This window comes from Stereum hirsutum (genome assembly GCF_000264905.1).
Source record: "Stereum hirsutum FP-91666 SS1 unplaced genomic scaffold STEHIscaffold_21, whole genome shotgun sequence".
Lineage (NCBI taxonomy): Eukaryota > Fungi > Basidiomycota > Agaricomycetes > Russulales > Stereaceae > Stereum > Stereum hirsutum.
The window spans coordinates 625,692-645,567 of NW_006763151.1; the positions used below are offsets into that span (position 1 = coordinate 625,692).

Sequence of the window (19,876 nt, forward strand, 5' to 3'; positions counted from 1 at the left end):
TGGGTAATTAAATAATGCAAAACACGAGTTGCGGGAGGACACAAGCGAGGAGAGAGGCAAGGGGGTGCGGGGGAGGAGAGACCAGGGGGCGGGATATAGGCGGAGGACAGTCAGAGGGAGAGGTGGGTGTTGGGTGGACAAGCGCCAGTGGGAGCGGGAGCGGGAGGGCGGTGCCAACCGGGGTCCGATTATTACGATTGATATTTGATGGGTCGCAGTTACGGTTACGGTTTGGGAATTGCGCGTGTGTAAAGTTTGGATTGGCCAGTCGTGATTATATGTGAGCACAAAAGAAAACAATGAGTCAGATATATCGAAGACGACAACGACAACGACGACAACGACGAAGAGATGGAATGTCCACAGGGAGCACAGACAACAACAGTGAGGAAAGGGAAGAAAGGAGGGCAGAGCACCGGGACAATTCCGTGGATTTGGTGCACCGCCTCCACCGTTTCCCCGCGCTGCCACTCCCTTTCTGCGCGAAAAAGGGAAAATTGTGAAAAAAGGGCAGAGTACTCACACGCCATCATGGAGCCTTTCCATGACATGCTGAACGCGGTCCTCCATCGAGCTCATCGTTGTGGGCGTCGTCGTCGAGGTCGTCGTCGTTCGGAAGAAGGGGTATCAGGGGCTGTGTGCTTGGGTCGCAGGACGTGGTTCGGGGCCAGAGAAAAAAGAAGCCACGAGATGCGCAGACGGCCTGACGGCATCCCCTATTAAAATTCACACCGCTTAGTCACGCCCGCAATCGATGGCAGTTGGGCGCCCACCAGGACCCCGGGTGCACGTTCCCACCCCCCTCCTCGGCGTGCCTTCCCCCGACTTCCATTCCTCACCGATGCGATGAGCGCCCCCACACCTCGGGTCCTCCGGAAGGCCCTCTCCCGTTCCCCATCGTCCATCAGAACTTCGGTCGTGATCTTCTTCTTTCGGCGACAATGCAGGCATCCTGGCCTAATGAAAAACATCCGAGCTCGTTCACAAACACAACAAGCTCTCTCGTGCGCCACACAATCATATCATCGAACCCATCTTTTGTTCTCGCAAACTTACCCTCTACATCCCCTCGCAGTTCTCACAGCTATATCCGCCTTCATCCCCCCCAAGCTCCCTCTGGCTCTCCCAGTCTCGCACTTTGGCTCTGACTCGAAGCTTCACACCACAATAAAATCTCTAGATCCCTTCCTCGTTTCCTCCTATGTCGCTTTTGGAAGGTACGAGCGAGGCGCCCGGGACGAGGAGGACGTATACGTATGCGGCGATATCGATCGTTTTTCGGGTCATGGGCGTCTCTCCTCTCCTCTGCCATGCTCAGGAGAAGCGCCGAAGATCAAGCAGCCTCGAGCTCAGCCTGTACGTCTCCAAAAATGCTACACCTGACTTATGCATAAGCTTGCGGTTCCAATCCTGGTCACTTGTTTTCTCCGAACGGCTGGACTTGGACTTGGCGGGGAATTGAGGAATTTCGGCTGAGATATGAGGTCTGCAACTTGGTCATCCCCATTCGACTCTTCCTTCCTCGCCCAACAAAACAGAACAAGCCTTCCTCTCTCTCGCCGCATTCTGTCTGCTAACCACATGTGGCACAACCTACCGCGGCCAGTAAGTATAGCCTCGACATGAATACACTATCTGTACCTCGTCGACGTCGTTTTGGCTTCCATTCCTGGTCGTACATAATGAGTTAATGTAGCCAGATTGTGGGGTAGAACAACAAGGATCGGATAAGGTACGCAGCTAAGTTATAGAGCCCAGAGTGAGTAAGGCTTCTGGCGGCTCAGCGGACAGGAACGACGTTGGTTGGGTAAGTATGCTACTACCTGAGTCAGGATGAGGCATGCGGTGGGAGATGGGATGGATGACGATCACATTCAAGTACTTACTCAGTACTCAGTACCGTACTTACAGCCCCCGGAACGATCTGAATCTCCCTACTACTCTACGCTAGCTCTGTACGTGACTTCATGCAGACGAGTCGCCCGCTGCGCATGCACAATCCTCGCCTATCCTCAAAACCACTTCCCCTCCCCTCATACTCATCCACACTCCATACACACAATCCCACAATCCCAAATCCCTATCAGGCAACCCCGTCCCAAACCGCTCCCGAGTCCGAGGAGCCCAGTCTATCGATGCCTGCCACTCACAACGAGGCATTGACCGGTTGACCTTCACACTAACGAGGCCGTTAATAATATTGTCCTGAGTTCGCGGGATTTGTGACTCGCACCGCTCCTGGCTCCATGATCATGATGCATGACCACGCATCGGTATTCAGTACTCAGTACTCAGTCGCCACGCCAATTGTCTGCCTGGCTCTGAATCTGAACCAGAGCGCCACCGTAAACTTGAACTGTCGAGGTTCGACGTCGATGCAGAGAACCAGGCCTACAATTATCTGACGCTCAGCGCTACCTATCTACATGAATTTCACACATTACTGTACCAGTGTCGATGCACACGCATATAGAAACTCCTGCCCGTCGAAGTTCCGGGGATAGGTCGCCGGTACAGACCTATGTAGACTGGCATATCTACTTACAGGTCCCACGGAGAGGGATCGGAGGGATCGTGCGGGATTGCTTTCAAGTTGGTCCCTGCTCAATATGTACATCGCTTTGGTTCTTGCTCACGCGTCATGCACAAGTACCAGTGCTCTTATGCGTTCGTTCCACGCGCTTTTTGGAGATACGTACGTATATGTGGACTCTTTTGATGGTTCTGGATATGGCAGGTCGAGGGTTGAATTGCTGGGTCCTCGAGTGAATCTGAAGCTCTGGGTCCGAGCCGTGGAGCCACGGTAATTGACGATCTTGATAGCTAAGACGATTCAGATTCAGATCCACAAGGAGACACACTTGCACAGGTGTAAGTCATGTAAGTTATGTGCGGTTGAGGCTGAAGCATGATGCCTCGAGGAGGGCCCGATGATTCGGTGTCCCAACTCTACTCCACTTTAAGTAGTGACGAAGAGAACGGGAGGCGTTTGGAGGGATAGCGGACTCGTACGGTGTGACACAAACCAGAACGGCCGTCTCTGTGGTTCTGCTATTGTACTTACTGGTCAGAATCTGAGGACGTGAAAGAGACGCAGACGTCTTGGAGCCAGATGGACTCGGGATACCAGCGAAGGCGAAGTGCTGGATGGTGTAAGTGAGAGTGGGCTTGACATGGATCGAATACTTCGAGTGATATCACCTACCAAGAAGCGTTGTTGCGATTCGGCTCCAGAACACTCATGCTGATGGTCGCCCTTGTACCATCGGGAAGGAGAAAAGATGTGGAAGGAGACGGAGGAGGAAGGAAGGTGGACGAGAAGAAGGTATACACATACTGCGCACCTTTGTCGCCCGTCTCATCCGAGGAAAATAACCTAAACATAGGTCGTTTGTTCCATCAACAGGTAATTGCAGATGATGGAGAGCAGTTAGCGGAGAAGAGATAGCTAAGTTGCGATATAGACGTATGGCCAGGGATCGCTCAAATGAAAAGCCCTTCAGCGTATACTCTTGCTAGAGAAGATGACAAAGTCTCTTCAGTTAGGGCGAGATGGGTTCATTGTACTGTATCGACACACCTGTACCGGACAAACAAAGTTCAAGTAGGAACACTCATCTTCAATCTATCACCGCCGACCGGCTCATCATCTCATCCCAGGACCCATCAACAACAATCAGACCACATGAAGTCCAACCCGACCCGAAACTAAGGACCACATCACAACTTACCATCCAGATCCATCTCCTCTGGCCCCTCATTCGCCCACTGACAAGACTTGTGACTTACGCGAACGCGCATGCCACCAGAAACAAACCAGCCAGCGTCCACAAGAACCTACGATGGCCAAGACCCCAGGAGCCTCATGATGCGCTCGCGCATCATCTTCGACACAGTAACCCGACGCGGAAACCGAGTGTCCCAGCGCAGAGAACAACGCACGCACCTACTCACCGGGGAACAAAGTCAACCGAATCCTTAGCGTTCACCAGCACACGGGACTGTACCAGTAGCAGATTTCGAAGTTTAGAACCCGAGAAACCGCGCAAGGCCCTACAAGGACCCACTGAGCGTCTCCTCATCCAATCACGCAAGACCCTCACTCCCGGCACCATCTCCTTCCCCCTTCTTTCTCTCAGCGGCAGACGCTTCAAACACTCACGAACGGCCTCCTTCCCACACCAGCGTCCAACAATCACAGATCCTTATCCATGGGCCATCACGGTGAGAACATCCGACCCTGTTTTGGGGGACGAAGCCACTGGGTTTCGACGTCTTCGGTGCATTTGGTCACGGTTTGTCGGGTCGGTTGATGCGAGGCATGAAGAAGGCCAAATGGATTCGCATTGAGGCAAGGCTGGGCAGGATGGGGTTTTGGGATGGGGCGACGGGATTAGGAAGGTATGGGCCGGGGGAAGAACGAGTTCTTGGCTCACCGAGGAGGCGTGGGTTCTTGCGATGACCTGTGGGAGCCGAAAGACGATGGAAATCGCAATCCAGCGTGGATCTTGTGATGCGGCAATATATAGGGCTGTCCTGGGGTCATGGAAGAAGATTAGAGAGCGTGAGCACGAGGTTGGAGGAGGCGTTCAAGACAGGCGGAGGGGATTGTGCATCCTCTTACGGGCAATAGTACCAATATCGTTGACTTTCAAAGCGTATCAGGTGTATGAATATGGTCCAAGGCCCATTGTCAGTGATTTGTAGAGGGCACTCATCTAGGACACGACCGTCCCGAAGAATCGACGATTGTATTAGGGCTACTATCCAAATGTAGAGCCCGGATGACTCGATTCAGAGTCGCGAAGAGAAAATCATGGGGAGCGGTCTTGGTGACTAGCGCCCGGCCGACCAAAAGTTACAGAAAACAAAGAGAAGCGAGAAACCTTCGCTAGACTGCAGCAGATCAACCCTGAGATATGCACTGCGAGCCACAAGCAAGCCACAAGAGTTGAGCTGCCAATCTGCGCGAAGCGGTACGATATGCGGTGACAATTCGCAGTACCAACCATGTCACTCGTTCCATAGCACCAAGTCATACAGACGATGTAACAGAGGTAAGCCTAGAATGCTGAATATGAGGAGAAATCGTGGGTTGTTTTCTTTTGTCGTGGCACGACGACGAGTCGGGACTTCCCGGATGTGGTGGCTTGCGGCGATCACAGGACACGCGCCGATTTTCAGGTTCTTTCCTGTACTTTTAGCATTCCCGTCGCCACCCACACGATCCTCTCATCGTGCTCAGAGCGATGTCTCTGACCAGCCAGTACAAGATGACCGGGTCCTCACCTTGGCAGGATGTGACCGCGCTAATCAACGCCAAATCGATAGTAATACTTGGAATCTTACCTCCACGCAGGCCACGGCCCATCAAAGTGATCTTGCCATACATTACCTCCATTTCGCAACAACTCACAAACTACTGCCAATGTCTAGTTCATCTTCTAACCAACTTTTATCCCCCGTATCGAAACCCAAGACTAGGCACCCGTCTCAATGGAAGACCTGCGCGAACAACTCCAGTAAGCAGTATCGAACCTCAAAAGACGCTTTCTTGATTCATTGACAGTTTAATTTCTTCATGTCCTGCCAACATACTTACACCCTTCTTATACTACATTACCCCCAACCCCGCCTTCAACTCCTTCTCCAAATCATCTGGCACCCCCTCCCCACCCTCTCCTTCTCCCTCCTCCTCTCCCCTTCCTTCTTTTATTTCCCTCTCCTCCTCCTCGCACCTCGCACACTTACAAACCCCAAACCCCCACCCACCCAACTCCTCCCTCCTCCTCTTCAACCTCAACCCCGGATCGACGTAGGTGACAGTGAGTTCCTCGCCAGCATCTATGTCCCGTTTCGCGATGACGGTGATGCGGGAGAGGGAGGTGCGCGGGTCGAGGTGACGGATGGAGAGGTTGGGATCGCAAGAGTGGTTCAGGTGGGAGTGGAGGGTGTAAAGACCGCCGTGGGCTTCGAGGTCTGTTTGGTGCGGGCACAAGCATATGCAGAAAGAAAGAAAACGTAAAGGGGGATGAGAAGTGGATAGGGGGTGGCGTGTGATGTGTGATGTGGCGTCAATAGGGGAATATTTCACGGGCGGAAGAACGGAGCACATACTCAGATTCATCTTTCCCAAACCCCTCAAAAACCCGCCATACTCGAACAATTCTTTCGCGATATGTTCAGGCAAAGGTTTCCTCAGAATCTTCGCGAGCTTCTTTTGGTCTTGAGGAGACGAAGGCGTTTGGAAGGCTTGGACGCAGAGCTGGTGTGCTTTTGTCCATGTGGGGCGGTCGGGTTCTGCGCCTTTATACCTGTTATTTTGTGTTGAGTTAGTGCTAATAACGGGCGTTAGAGGGAGGAGGAGGAGGAAGAGTGCGATGAAAGGAGAAGGGAGACGTGACTGACCAAACACTCTTCGCCCTATCCTCCAAACTCAACTCCGCCAACGCACTCACAACATCCCAATCCTTCTCCATCTGTCCTTCCTCGCCGCTCTGCGCCGCAATCAGCAGTCTCGCAATAACCTGCACCAGCGCATGCAGCCCCATCCACCTATTCTTCTTCACGAACGCCAACAGCGGGACCGACGCCGGGTTCTGTGCGGGGCAGAGTAGAGGGTGCGTGTGTTTCGTGCCGCGGGAGAGACAGAGACGGGAGCAGAAACGGGCGGGACAGTGGATGGAGGAGGTGGAGGAGGGGCAGGAGACGCTTAGTGGGGTTGCGGTTAGAGGGGTCGAGCAGAAGGCGCAGGCGGCGGATTTTTGTTGGAGGTCGTAGATGTCCCTACGATTCATGATAGATATGTAGTATTATATACAGATTGTTTTGTAAGTATCAATTGACAGGAAACGAAATGTATAATATAACGTACCACTCCGGCGCGAGTACGAAAGGGTCCTCTTTCCAAAGCACATCTCCCTCCTTGATTGCCTCTTTCGCAACCAACCCCTTCCCCTTCTTCGCCCCAAACTCCTTCACCTCCACCTTCGTCGTCCACTTACTCACATCCAGCCCCTTCACTAGCTTACTGACCGGATACTTCACCCCCACCTCCCCATTCGAAGATACCTTTTTCGAGAGAGGCGGTGCGTTGACCAAGCCTGCGGATTGCAGGATTTTACGCGTCCGTTTTTCGGAGACTGTCCAGGAGGGATTAGACGAGAGGAGGAGAGCGTGGAGTTTGGGGATGCCGAGGGAGGGGTTGGAGGTGCGGAGAGAGGTTAGTGAGGATTTGAGCTCGTCGTCGGTGGGCGTTGTCGAGGAAGACATAACGGGGTCGTTACGAGTTCGTTATAATACTGAGAAATTGTGTTGGGTACCAGCGAGGAAGCTGGGGAATAATTGGGGAGAATCGAACGTTTGTGCGTCTGCAGACATTTCGAGTTGGAGGACGCACGATGGAGGGATTACGTAAATATGACTTCGAGCCTTTTTTTCGCTCTGAACATTATTATTATGAGCGTCGACGCGTGGAGAAATCTTGTTCATCGTCTCTCCTTTCCACTACGTCGATATTTATTCATCATTTCCTCTGAACTCGGTTTTCTGCCCATAAAGTGTGCGACATTGGCTGATGATGCCAGGCTCGTCTGCTCTCCATCCTTCGGTCTTCAGCTCTATGCCCATTGGTCCATGTCTTTGCCGTTCGCACACTTGATATATGCACTAGGGATGCTATAGCGCACATGAACAGGCTGTGCTCGATGGTTGTGTATGTCCATATTCTACTTCGAGCGCTCATACGCGTCTGCTCCGTTTCCGTGCTGCTAAGGCAAGCCACGGGCATGAGACCTACTAGGGTCCTCGACTGGCCTTCTATCGTACCTTTTTTGGTGGCGTCTCCACCGACTGCCACGCACATTCCTCCATGTCAAGGAGCGTGGGATTCACTACCACTGTCGACTGCCTTGTGACTGATCCATATCGGCTCAGAATGTTGATACCGCCATACAACGTCACTCCCGCTGCTGTGTTGTCTGTGCAAATGGGCGTCTGCGCTATATATGGATGATAGCGAACCCTTATAATGTCGACTCGTCCTTCGTCCTTCCCACAACCCACCTGTCAGCCATCCTACCATCACTCAGTCTTTCTGCTCGATAGTCTGATATTCGATACTGAATGGCTCACAATAAGGCACGTCGTGTTTTAAGTTGGTTTTGATAATTTTTGAGAACGCGCTAACATGGGCCACAGACTGGTTTTCGATGGACACCGGAAGAGGAAGCCTGGCTCCTGGCACGCGTCATCAACGATGCAGGGCGCTCCAAGAAGGACGAAAAGCAGGCCCAGTGGAAAAAATCTATCGTTTCTGACTTTGAAGACGAGTTTCCTTGCCGCCCTCATAGAAAGGTCGGTGGAGCGGTCGAGACTGAGGAGGAGTTAATGGTGAGATGGAACGAGAATGCACGGGTGCGTGATGCTCAATATCCAGCCCTCATGAAGTCTGACGAGTACCTACATCTAGAGAATTGGGCGGTGGATCGGGAACCACCAGGAGAGCATTCTCAGAAAGCACGCCGAGAACAAACCTCAGAGCTTACGCAAACGGCTTGCTCCGAAGCGTACCAAGAATTTTCGGTCCAAGAACGCCCGCGATATGGCGAAGGCTCATCATCCGGACTTGAAAGTAAAGTGGACAGATCTTCACAAGCAGTTCAAGGACGGAAAGATCCCGAAATCGGACATGCTCGCGGAGTACAATAAGGCCGTGACCGTTCTGCTTGAAGATGAGCATTGGAAAACTCATTATACTGCCATGGCAAGTCGTCAGGAGCCCACCCAGAAACCCTCGGCCTCGGCCTCGACGGAGACGAACACATACAGCGATTCGGCCTTGACGGAACTGCAGATTGTCCAGTATACGTATGTTGTTTCCGACGCTCCTCAAATTGAACCCCACTCTGACGACTACATCGGACAGTCCATCACTCTCCATGTCTACGGCGACAGAGGCCAACGCTGTGCGAGCGCAATACAATGAGCCAGAAGCACACTTGGAGCACGACGAACGACAAGCTGATTTTGACCATTCTCATCGTGGAGTTCGGGACGAGGGCGCCGCCTCCGGTGAATCCTTCCTCACCCCACATCAGTAGGTTCCTTGTCTCTATATGGCGACAGACTCTTATACTTACGCCTTTGTTTCCTCTACCTAGACCAGTTCAACGAGACGATACGGAAGCCATGCGGATCGATTCTACAGGCCAAGGATCAAATGCGAATCCTGTACCTGATACACACGATGCCGTACCACCAGTCGTCGTTATATCCCCAGGCAACCCACCACAGCCAACTCCGTATACGACCCAGCAGACGACGTTTGGTGACACATCCTTGCCATCATTCGACATGGCTGCTGAAATGTTATGGAATTATCTCAGATTTGGGAGTCAGGCAAACGAGGTGTGTCATCGTCCATTGAATTTTGTTTTGCACCGGGTCTCATCTCTTCTTTCAGTGGCCATTGCGCGAAGTAGCTTCACCTCGTACGTTCTACCTCATTTCGTTAACTTCGCCCTTGCCCGTCGGGAGTAATGTTGATCTTAACTGACGCTCGTCTCAAGGGATACTCGAAGCACCCCAAACCACACAATCATACCTACATCCCGTGATCGGCCATGCGTATAATGCTACCTCCTCTTCTATTGCTCATTCGCTCGGTATATATCATCAGCCTCCAGCCCAGCCCTCCTACGTGCAACCTTCTACATATAATGCACCGCCATTGCCTCAAGTGGCCGTCAACTCGTACGCGGACCAAACCGACCTGTCACATACCATCGAATCTCACAATTCGTCCTCCATCGATAGCAGCTTGACCTCATCCACCACCACCGTTGCCACTCCTCAGCGCGATAGATTCAAAGACTGGTCGCCTGCCGGTGACTGGCATCTGCAGAAAGTGTTCCGTGGACATACCGATGATGGACTCAGCCTTGCATTCTCCCATAATGGGAAGCTCCTCGCTTCTGGTTCAAGAGATTGCACACTCAGAGTGTGGAACGTCGAGACCGGAGAGACCGTTCTTGGTCCACTGAAAGGCCACACTGACTTGGTTGGCGCTGTTGCATTCTCCCCAGATGACCGACGTATTGTCTCTGGCTCTGACGATCGTACAATCCGCATCTGGGATGTACAGACAGGCAAACAGCTGCTCGAGTTCGAAGAGGATACAAGCTGGATCTACTCCGTGGTGCTCTCATCTGATGGCAGCAGAGTCGCATTCACCGACGCAAGCTGTGATATCTTGATATGGGATGTGGACTCGAAGTGTCGTATTCGCTTGTTAGAGAAACAGAACATACTGTTTTCCGCCTTTACTTCTCCACCGATGATAGATTCATCGCAGCAACCGGCGATGGTAACCTCAGGATTTGGGATGTGAAGAGTGGAAAACGAGTGCCGACTTCACTCCAAGCGGGATCTTTCGGCGATCTTGTTTGGTTTGAAGAATGCACAATGTACACTCTTATCGATGAGAAAATACGTCGATGGTCCGAAGACGAGCCTTTCATCCTGGACTGGCCTTCAACTCTTTCACCGGACCGGAAATGGATTGCAGGCCGCATCAATGGTAATATCTACCTATACTCACGAGATCCATCTCCCGATGAGCTGGCATCGTCGGTGGACTATTTCATTGAGAGACGACGCCAATTGTGAGTGTTTTCGATCTTTGTTCATTCAGTATGGAAGCCTGATGTATTGATGATATTTTCCGTCAGTACACTTATCGATGCTGACTTGAACAAAGATCCCGAGTCTGACTCCGAGTCCGACGGCGATGCGTGATTCCCACAACTACGCCATTCAATAACATGACGAGGGCCTTGCTCAAGGGGAGGAGACGGGCGTAAAAGCGTGCGTGTGGAGAAATTGATGGCCTGAGAGGATATTGCGTGTAGGCGATTCAAGACTGGGAGGAGAGTGGAAGGTTGTGGTCGGACTTCCACCAGACAGTATGCGCTCTCTTGTTGTTCTCTTGCTACCTCTATTTCTTTGCTATGCTCAAAGATATTAGACCGTGCTTCGTCTGTGCCCACCCCCCACATAGTAAAGATGAATGATCGTCTTCCTCGATCGAGGCTGGACTTCGAGACTAATCCCAAAGGATAAACTCCCCTCCAGTCTCCAAGTATCAGATATCGCGGCCACTTCATGGCAGCTAACGACGGCATCGTCCACCTCGAACTCTGGTTCGGTATCGGTCTCAAAGGCGAACAACTCCTCCACTACGCCGAACAGCATGACCTCAACGACGCGAGGATGCGATGTGGTTCCATCCGCCAATGGAGGACGGAGAGGTATATACCGGACTATGGTACGTTCCTTCACTCATCTTTTGCCCAGGTCGTCGAGCTTGCGGTTGACGATTGTAATTCTTTGTGTAGTTTGATACTAAGTAGCGTCTTCTGGCTATTTTATGTTTATCTATTCCTCCAGGTCCCATAAAGCGCGCATACATAAAATGATAAAATCATACACTTCCGTAAGCAACCCCGTCTATCTACCGAACCCCTCAGCATTGCGTTCAACACCAACCGTAATCCTCGCCTGCCTCCCAGCCCAACCTATACCCACCTCCTTCGCTCGTATCGTCCACAGTCTCTTCGTACATCGGAACGCATAAAGTACCCTGGTCCTCTTTGCCCGATCCGGGTTCGTGCGCTTCAAGTTTTCGGTTTAGGACCGCGCTCTTGTACCACGCATAACTTTCTGGACCGAAAGACCAGAACGGCTTCATATTTCGCACGCTAGGGATGCTGTGTGGGCGCGGATGACCGCCCAGAAGGTTGTCTTGATGAAGTAAAAGTTGCCACTTCGTTCGATGGTCCCGGTGGATCACGGCGTACACCGTGTCTGAGCAGCCTGTCGCGAGGATCGCATAGCGCGGATGGGTGTTTCGTGGCGTCGACTTTGTCCTCTGAACGTTCGTATTCTGGACAGCCTCTGTCGCCTTCTGATCTGATGCCTTAGCAGGGAATCGGGCGTATTCAGGAAGGGAATTCTGTGAACCAAGGTCCATGACGATAGTGATGTATGGACGTTTCGCCGCCCTCTCCATGAACGTGTTCGCGTCGGAGTCGGATCGAGGAAAGAATCCGAGGTCCCAGCATTGATATGATAACTCCCCTTATCCTTCCTGAGCTTTACCTGCAAAAAAATAGCCGACATGACGCCCTCACCAATCTTTTTGTCCCACAGTAACAGGGGAACTACGAGATCAACGAACGACGCCCCGCGCCGGCAGATGAACGCATATCCTCGAATGAAGGCCGCCGCCATGCTTTCCGTGCTCAGCTCATGATCGTCCTCGACACGAACCCATTGCGTGATCCGTAGTCGAGCGTGCTTGAACGCCTCGCGGAAAGTGACGCCTCCTGAGACATTGTCCGGGTGAGCCTCGGTAATCGTGCCGTGGTCTCTGTAGAGTTCCTCAATAAATTCAACGGCTCCACATCCAAACGATAATGGGGATCCGGCGTCCTTGCGGCATCGCAGAGTAGCACGGTCGTATGCTTCGGTGATCAATGCACGAGCTACGACCTCGGTACGTTCGCTTCGATCCAGAAGGCCCGAGCTCATATGGTGGTTCAATGTGTCGATCATAATCGCACTATTTGATTTTCGCCAGGCATTGAGTTGCACGGTCGCAGCCTAGGTTCAACCAGCATTAAGCCAAGAAAAAAAACCACGATGAGGACACTGGATGAACGACACTTACCTCGGCAAGGATGGGCTCGCTAGAATATCCTGAACGGAAGTAGACGCCGTGTTTCGGAACAGAGTAAGCCAGCCGCATATGGTGAGCAACCAGTTCAGACGTTTTATCGAAGACGAGCCGAGTGTTGAGCGGGTCGTAAGCAAGACAGAGCCGAACGTCAATAATAGCAAGTCGTGCGGTATCCCCAAAGCTTTCGGGACGGGCATTGAGATCTACAATGGGACCGAGGAGTTTCCTTCGGGCGAGCTCTACGATGTTTTTGGTCAGCTTGGTCAGATCATCGTCTGTGAGATTATGGAGCATGGTCCAGAAGCTGAAATGATGTGAGTCTCCGAGGATATGGCAGGACGTTTTGAAACGTACAGCGGGCGACCGAACTTGGCCATGAACGAGATACTTAAAACGTCTCGGAGAGTGTAGGTGTCTGGCTCTATGAGGAGCTTGGGATAGCAGTCGAACGGAGTTTCCGTGATCGGAGCATGATGAGCGTCGCTCTGAAAAGCACGAGATGAACCAAACATCGCAGTCGGAGATGGAGCAAAGCGGGCGACATCGAATGATGTGGACAAGAACAAGACGAAGAAGGGCTTAGTGACGTGCTCGTTCAAAACAGAAAGCAGAACATCGTAGAGCGTTATAGAGGGAGATGACTTGGTGACTTGCGTCTTCGTCAGCTCATGAGCTTCGTCAAAGTAGACGACCAGCTTCACGGAACGATTTGGTCTCGTGGGATCCCAAACTGTCTCGAGAGACTTCAGGAGGTTGTCGAGCTCTGCGCCAGCACGCTTCTCAGCACACAGAAGCTGCAGCTGATGTGAGAGGACCATAAAACGATGAATAGTTCGAGCGACGCAATACGCACCGCCGCTAACGAGATTGCCGCATCGGATAAGTCGTTTTCAGTCTAGAATATTCACACCTTGATTAGTATTGTCCCATTGAAGATTGTTTGCTTGTACGAACTTCGCTCATGGTTTCTCCGGGTATCACTGCCTAAGCAAACGTCGATGCAATTCAGAACGAGAGCACGGTTGGTACACATGAGAGAACAAACCCTCGCCTCCCTCAATACCTCGCGTTTGAGGGACGCCTCTTCGATCTGTCGTGGATGGACTTTAGTGGTAGCGCATCAAATGAGATATCGGACAAACTTACCTCAACGCCACGGACTACACCACCATGGAATTCGTCACGACAGCTCTGCATTTTTCCTCCCGCGCTGCTGGGCCACAGATGCATCCTCCACTGGTGCGCTAGCTCGTCGTAAGTCATCGTAGGTGTTTCTTTGATCATACCATCTACTACTTTCCTGGTAGACGCGAAGAGACAAAGGAAGAACGTATGATAGCGCAGTTGTTGGCGAGTTTCGTCTTGAAGCGGAAGAACGAGCGCATGGCGGATTGCAGTATCGGGTGGTGGATAAGAGAGCTCTAAAGGGTGAAAGAGAGTCAGTATCAGTATCTGGTGCAGAAGTACGATAGCAGATACATAATCCCGTACGCGTCGGTTTGTTAGCACCCCAAAGGTTCAGTGGGATCGTAAAAACAAGATCTGCTTGCTCGTCGACAATGCGCGACTTTCCGCACCCCGAGCTTTGAATGATGGAAGCCGTGTTCGAATAGTCTTTCGTGTCGCCCTCGGTCTTCATTGCACAGATCATTTCATAGAGCTGCCTGTGGTAATCGCCTTGGTAGGGAGTTTTCCAGGCCATATCAAGTGCTGAAAAGGTGATCAGTCGGCCGCCAAAAGATACATCCGAGTGTTTAGAACCTACCTTTATCTGAGAAGCGAACGTGTCAGAAGGGAAGGATAAACGGGTCAGACGCAGACATGGATGACTAGGGAATGGGCTTACTGATGAGTTTCGATTTGTCGACGGTCGCCCCCGTATTAATATTAGTAGGCGCACGCTTTGTCGGCGGTTCTTTGCTTAGAAAGGCTGAGGTGCGAGCTATGAGTAAATAGACAGGATGTAAATTAAGAACCTGAGATATCACTGACCGGCACCCCTAATGATCGTAAAGTCGCCAGTCTTCCAACACCTTTGCAGCCACCTCTTCAAAGTCGGCTCAATGATAAGTGCCAGCTCGAGAGCATGGTCTTTGAATTTATTGCTCTGCGCCATAGCAGTCCACGCAGGGTCCGCTGGCGGAGTTGTAAAGCTATACTTAATGATGGCATCAAAAAGCTTCGCGAGTTGCTCATCATCGAGAACTTGCGGAGGTGTCCTTGGCCAGTCATTCAGCTTTCGAAGAATGTGGGTGTTGGATGCATCTTCATCGTCCGAGTCGATCGTGTATGATGCCTGTTTTAGCGGGGGTAGATCGTCTGAAGTATCAGAGGCAGTCGAATGCGACATGGCGACGGGCGAAGGAAAGAGGAGCTGGACGCGGTTGTGGACTCGGACTCCGTAGAAAGAATCAACTTCAAATTCAGTCTCAGCTTGTGTGGCGGTCTGAGCCGCACCGGGCCGCACTGGTGTCGCAACATCGCGTCGAGCAAGGCGGCACAATAGGGGTTTTATGATACGTACGGCCCCAGAGCTCATTTCTGCCTGGCCAGAGATTGCTCCACCTCGAGCGCCGGCCCCGCATACGACGAAGCCAACAGCGTTCGGCTTATTCCGCGTTAGCCTTCGCATGTTGGTGACAGCACCCCAGCATAGGACCCCTGTCTATAGAGGGCGAGGTCGTCCGCGGCACTCGAGAAACTGCCAAAATTTGTCCGGACCAGAGTCGCCCAAAACCGCCAAAATTTGTCCGGATTTCGCGGACGTCCTCCCTGCGGGGGCCATTTTTGTCCGGATTTCGGGTACGGCCTCCAAAAAGAAAAAGAAAAAGATAATAATAATAATAATAATCGGCCTGCTCCAGACTCGCTCTTTGAGCACATTGCGAGGCTTATTTTGCCCTTTGGATGGACAACCTGCCTTTTGGACCGTCAGTGACCCCAGGGAGGCACACACAGTGACCGAACAGGACGTCGCCACCCAAACTGGAGCTGATGCCACACCGCTGGGTGCCCGCCTGCGGCGGGTTTTTTGTCCGGACTGGCGGACGGCCTTCCCCCAAAAGTGCCAAAATTTGTCCGTCCTGCGGACGGCCTTCCACCACCAAACCTCCAAATTTTGTCCGGATCGGTGGACGACCTCGCCCTCTATAGACAGGGGTCCTCCCAGCATCTATTATCTTCTATAAACTTCGTGATAGGCAACGTAAGCATGCTTGGATAGAATCCCGTGAAAAATCTGAAGAAAAACAGCCCGAAATAAGGAGTGGACAAGGGGCACTCGATACAGAGCGGCGCGAAGCCTCTCGTGGGAGTGTGGAACCCAGCGCCACTTTGATCTCTGGGCTCATAAAACTCTGGCCCCAGGTCATCGAAACGCCCGTATCATAAAACCCCTAATGAAAACAAAGGGACAATGACAAGAAAAATAAAACCTACCCACAAAAACCAATTTATTTCACAATCACACATCACACATACTCAACGAGACCACAAGCAACATTCGTTACTCGCAATCCCATACTAAGTACTAGGCCCACATCGTCGAAATACACTCGATACCAACGACACGAACCACAAAAAAGCCAAAAAAGAAAGCGCATCAAGCAGTGAGGGTAAGTAGGGTGTAAAATGGGAACGAGCCTCCTAGAGGCCGTTCGGGGGACCGCACGCAGTCGTAAGTAGTAAGTAACATGTCACAATCGTAAACGATCGTAACAAGAGAGGCAAGCCAGGGGGGATAAAGAAGGTATAAACACTGAACGGGAAACATAAATAAAGGAAACATGACCGATCAACGAGAGCAAAGAGAACGTATAACGTATAAAGACAGAGAGGAGAGAGAGAGCGTGAGATTTCCACGATGTGATGACAGCTACCATAAGACGATATGATAGGAAGACGGGATGGATAATGATACAACTGCGATTCCAGCTTCAGCATAGCGGAGGGGGGACGAATAAATCAAGAAATCACGACGATATCAAGTCAAGCCACCGCAGGGGAGGATGTGCGGGCCACGACACCAGAGAGCGCTCAGTAGGCACCAACGACGTGCCTCTTCCCGCCCTGAGCCCTCCTATGATGTTTCTTCGCCAACCTCGCAGCCTCCATCGCACGCCTCCCAACAGCCGAAGCCGAAGCCGACGCAGCAGCCGCGCTCGAAGTCTCCGAGTCCGAAGCAGAAGCCGAAGCCACCACGGAAGCGGACGACGAGGATGGCGCAGCTGCTGAACCAGAACCGGATGCGGCGGCGGAAGAAGCGAGGACGGAACCGGATGAAGCGACGAGGGTGGACGAAGGGAGGGCGACGGAGGAGGCGGCACTGCTAGTCTCCGCGTCGGTGGTGCTTGCGGCGGCGGAGGAACCGGAGGAGTCGCCCATGGCTGCGGCTACACAGGAGGTGTAGGTGGTCTGGCAAGAGTAGGTCGAGGCGTCGGCGCCGGCGGAGGTCCATGCGGTGTTGCAGGCTAGATGGCACGATAGCAGTAACAAAAACAAAAGTCAGTCAAAAGCAAGACACAGAATACTACAGGGAGATGCGGAGGGAATGATGCAGTAGGGCGGAGTGGAATAGAGAATAGAGCGAGAAAGGGACTTACATGTCCAAGCAGTATTACACGCATCCAACGCCGTGCTGTCCGTCGAACCCGAGCTCGAGCTGCTCGCACCAGTAGCGGTAGCCGCAGCGCTCGTCGCGGCGCCGGTTGCGGTGGCAGAAGCTGCGGCAGAAGTGCTACCAGCGACACGGACGGTACCAGCTCCACCACCGAGACCGATGGAAGCAGAGACGGAAGCCGAAACACCAGCGGCAGCGGCGGAGGAAGAGGGAGCGGCGGACTTGGAAGAAGAGGCTCCTGATCCTGCGCTGGACGATCCAGACGATCCGGAAGAGCTCGATGAACCGGAGCTCTCACCCTCAGTGGTCGAGGAATCAATCGGGTCCGGACCAGGGAACGTGTATCCTGCGTTGCTCGAGATGGAGTACACCGCGGATCCAGCGACCGAGAGACCGGCATCAGTCGACGCGTAGGCACCAGGGAAGGTGGCGGTGTCGGCGGAGCTGTAGTCGTTGGTTCCGGAGCCGGTGATGGCGAATTGTGAGCAGGAGGGGTACATCTCCTCGGTGGAGGCGAGGTTGATGACTTCGTGACGGAGGAGGTAGTTGCCGGCTGCGAGATCGGAGGGAATGGTGAACGAAACACCTTTACCAGCCTTAAGGTCGGCCTGGTACCCTGTTTCATCCAGATCCAAATTCGTACCACATCAAAGATATACAACAACGAACAACGAGCAAAGGAACAAGCCAAGGAGACAGTCAGACACATGTTCACTGTAAGTCAGGAAAGGCGAGGCTGTACGCACAAGTTCCGGTGCTCTCGAATCCGAGCTGCTGGACCTTGAAGAACGACGCGGAGTTGTCGACGTTGTTGCAGTCGTCGTCACACTTCGTCATATAAAGGAACATGGGACCGGTGCTACAAATGTTAAGATCATGATCGGCGGATCGTCAGTTTATAGTTCACAACATGCATCGAAACAAAACGCAGGATTGAAGGGGCAAAAAGACGTACTTGTGAGGCCAGTCGGTACCCTCAGTGTACCCGCTGTTCCAGGAATAGGTGATCGTAGAGCCCGCAGCGCTGTTGAAGGATGGAGAGTGGTTAAATTTAGAACAAAACCAGAGATCCACTCGAACAAAAACTCACAGCTCGGGAGTGGAGGTACCCTTGGTTCCGACTTTACCACAGAGCAAGTTGTCACTTGAGGTGTCCTAAAACGAACGCGTGTGTTAGGATCATGCTGTAAAGATGAAGGCAACGGTCGACTCACGGTAATAGGGTCGCTGTCGGAAATCAACCTAGAGAGTGGGGGTCAGACGGGTCCGGAAGCTAGAAAAGTTATTGGACATACCAAATGGGACCATCGGCGGTACCGCCAATGAGAGGCGAAGTGTAGGTGTCACCACCATCAACCGCGATTTCTGAAACACATTCCGAGGTGATGTCAGTCAAAGGTCATAGCCAAACTGGGGTACAAGGCAGACGTACGGCTGACAGCTCCGTGAGCAGCAACGAACTGGGGAAGTGCGGCGAGTGCCACAACGGCAGCAGAGAGGATAATAGAAGACATGTCGTGAAGGAGATAACTTGAGGACGGTTGATTTAGAAGGGACGGAGGGGGTGCGCAGGGAGGACAGGGAATGTATCCGGGTGTGGGGGGATCGTACTAGACGAGTTCGCACTGCGTAGAGTCACTTTAAACGAAGGAAAGCCCTGAGGAGATCTGGATCTGTAGAAAGTAAAGAGACAGAGAGAGAGAAGAGGGAGGAGAAAGGGAGGAGAAGGTGCTGAAGCGGGGAGGAGAAAGGAATGCAGTCGTCTTAAAGACCCAAAATGGACAATGGTCGGCCTTTATGGGTTAGTTACCCGAGCGTTTACGTGATTTAGGGCCCTCCGCGACTCCAAATGGGGTAGTGCGAACACCACTCCCCCAGAAAGGCACATGGCAACAAAGTCGGTTCGTCTTTTCACAATCTTTTCTTTGCTTCTCTCACAGAGCATTGACCACATCGCAGGCTCTTTGCTTCAAGTTTAAACCACCGACATAGAGAAAGAAAATAGCAGTTGAGTATCTGTGGTAAATATTTTGTTCGAACGGAACCGGAAGATTAACTTTGCACAACGCCGGCGTGGATCCCCCGAAATGGAAGCAGATCGAACAAAAAGATTGCGTTGAGCCTTTTGTGCTTCCATACCTCCGCCGTCGCCGGACCCGCCCCAGCTGATCCGGGCATCGACCCCCGGATCAACATCTCCTTCGCCACGTTTGCCACCACTTCCGAGCGTCGACGACGTCGCTGCGAACACATTTCCGAACATATCTACTCTACTTGCAAGGCCTCCCTTCCAGTCATCCCGCTCCGCTCTACTCTCTGGACGGTGATGCTGTGCCTTCTACGTCGCCGATATCGGCGTTGTGCCTCGCCGGAGCTATGCATATGCACAAATGGGAGCATATGATGCCACAGCGTCCTCTCGACAACCTCAACAGCTGCGTCACCACCATCATCGCAATATCTTCCTTTCCTGAACATCTTGCGCTGGGGGGAAAAAGCAGAGGCAACCCTCCATACTT

At 52.4% G+C, this 19,876-nt stretch overlaps 5 protein-coding genes across 5 annotated transcripts; 2 read left to right on the forward strand and 3 right to left on the reverse strand.

Annotated features, from left to right (window-relative positions):
* Positions 1–5,556: 5,556 nt before the first annotated feature.
* STEHIDRAFT_87820 (SET domain-containing protein) lies at positions 5,557–7,311 on the reverse strand. Its single transcript, XM_007310768.1, has 4 exons — positions 6,875–7,311; positions 6,409–6,786; positions 6,118–6,314; positions 5,557–5,979 (listed from the first exon to the last, which is right to left on the reverse strand). The coding sequence occupies exons 1-4, from the start codon at positions 7,270–7,272 to the stop codon at positions 5,615–5,617; spliced, it is 1,338 nt and encodes a 445-aa protein (XP_007310830.1). The 5' UTR covers positions 7,273–7,311; the 3' UTR covers positions 5,557–5,614.
* Positions 7,312–9,904: 2,593 nt separating this feature from the next.
* STEHIDRAFT_68701 (WD40 repeat-like protein) lies at positions 9,905–10,390 on the forward strand (the record flags this gene model as incomplete). Its single annotated transcript, XM_007310607.1, has 1 exon — positions 9,905–10,390. A coding segment is annotated over one exon (486 nt), but the record flags the coding sequence as incomplete, so codon positions are not given.
* A 773-nt stretch (positions 10,391–11,163) lies between these two features.
* STEHIDRAFT_163105 (uncharacterized protein) lies at positions 11,164–11,375 on the forward strand (the record flags this gene model as incomplete). The annotated part of the gene is made up of 2 exons (XM_007310769.1): positions 11,164–11,326; positions 11,356–11,375. The coding sequence occupies 2 exons, from the start codon at positions 11,164–11,166 to the stop codon at positions 11,373–11,375; spliced, it is 183 nt and encodes a 60-aa protein (XP_007310831.1).
* Positions 11,376–11,536: 161 nt separating this feature from the next.
* Positions 11,537–15,089, reverse strand: STEHIDRAFT_116073 (uncharacterized protein; the record flags this gene model as incomplete). Its single annotated transcript, XM_007310770.1, has 11 exons — positions 11,537–12,138; positions 12,192–12,663; positions 12,731–13,043; positions 13,094–13,533; positions 13,593–13,634; positions 13,694–13,723; positions 13,785–13,829; positions 13,886–14,160; positions 14,231–14,449; positions 14,586–14,681; positions 14,732–15,089. The coding sequence occupies 11 exons, from the start codon at positions 15,087–15,089 to the stop codon at positions 11,537–11,539; spliced, it is 2,892 nt and encodes a 963-aa protein (XP_007310832.1).
* A 1,685-nt stretch (positions 15,090–16,774) lies between these two features.
* STEHIDRAFT_143000 (uncharacterized protein) lies at positions 16,775–18,871 on the reverse strand (the record flags this gene model as incomplete). The annotated part of the gene is made up of 8 exons (XM_007310771.1): positions 16,775–17,208; positions 17,341–17,973; positions 18,104–18,216; positions 18,313–18,381; positions 18,448–18,512; positions 18,572–18,599; positions 18,653–18,722; positions 18,790–18,871. The coding sequence occupies 8 exons, from the start codon at positions 18,869–18,871 to the stop codon at positions 16,775–16,777; spliced, it is 1,494 nt and encodes a 497-aa protein (XP_007310833.1).
* Between the last annotated feature and the right edge of the window lie 1,005 nt (positions 18,872–19,876).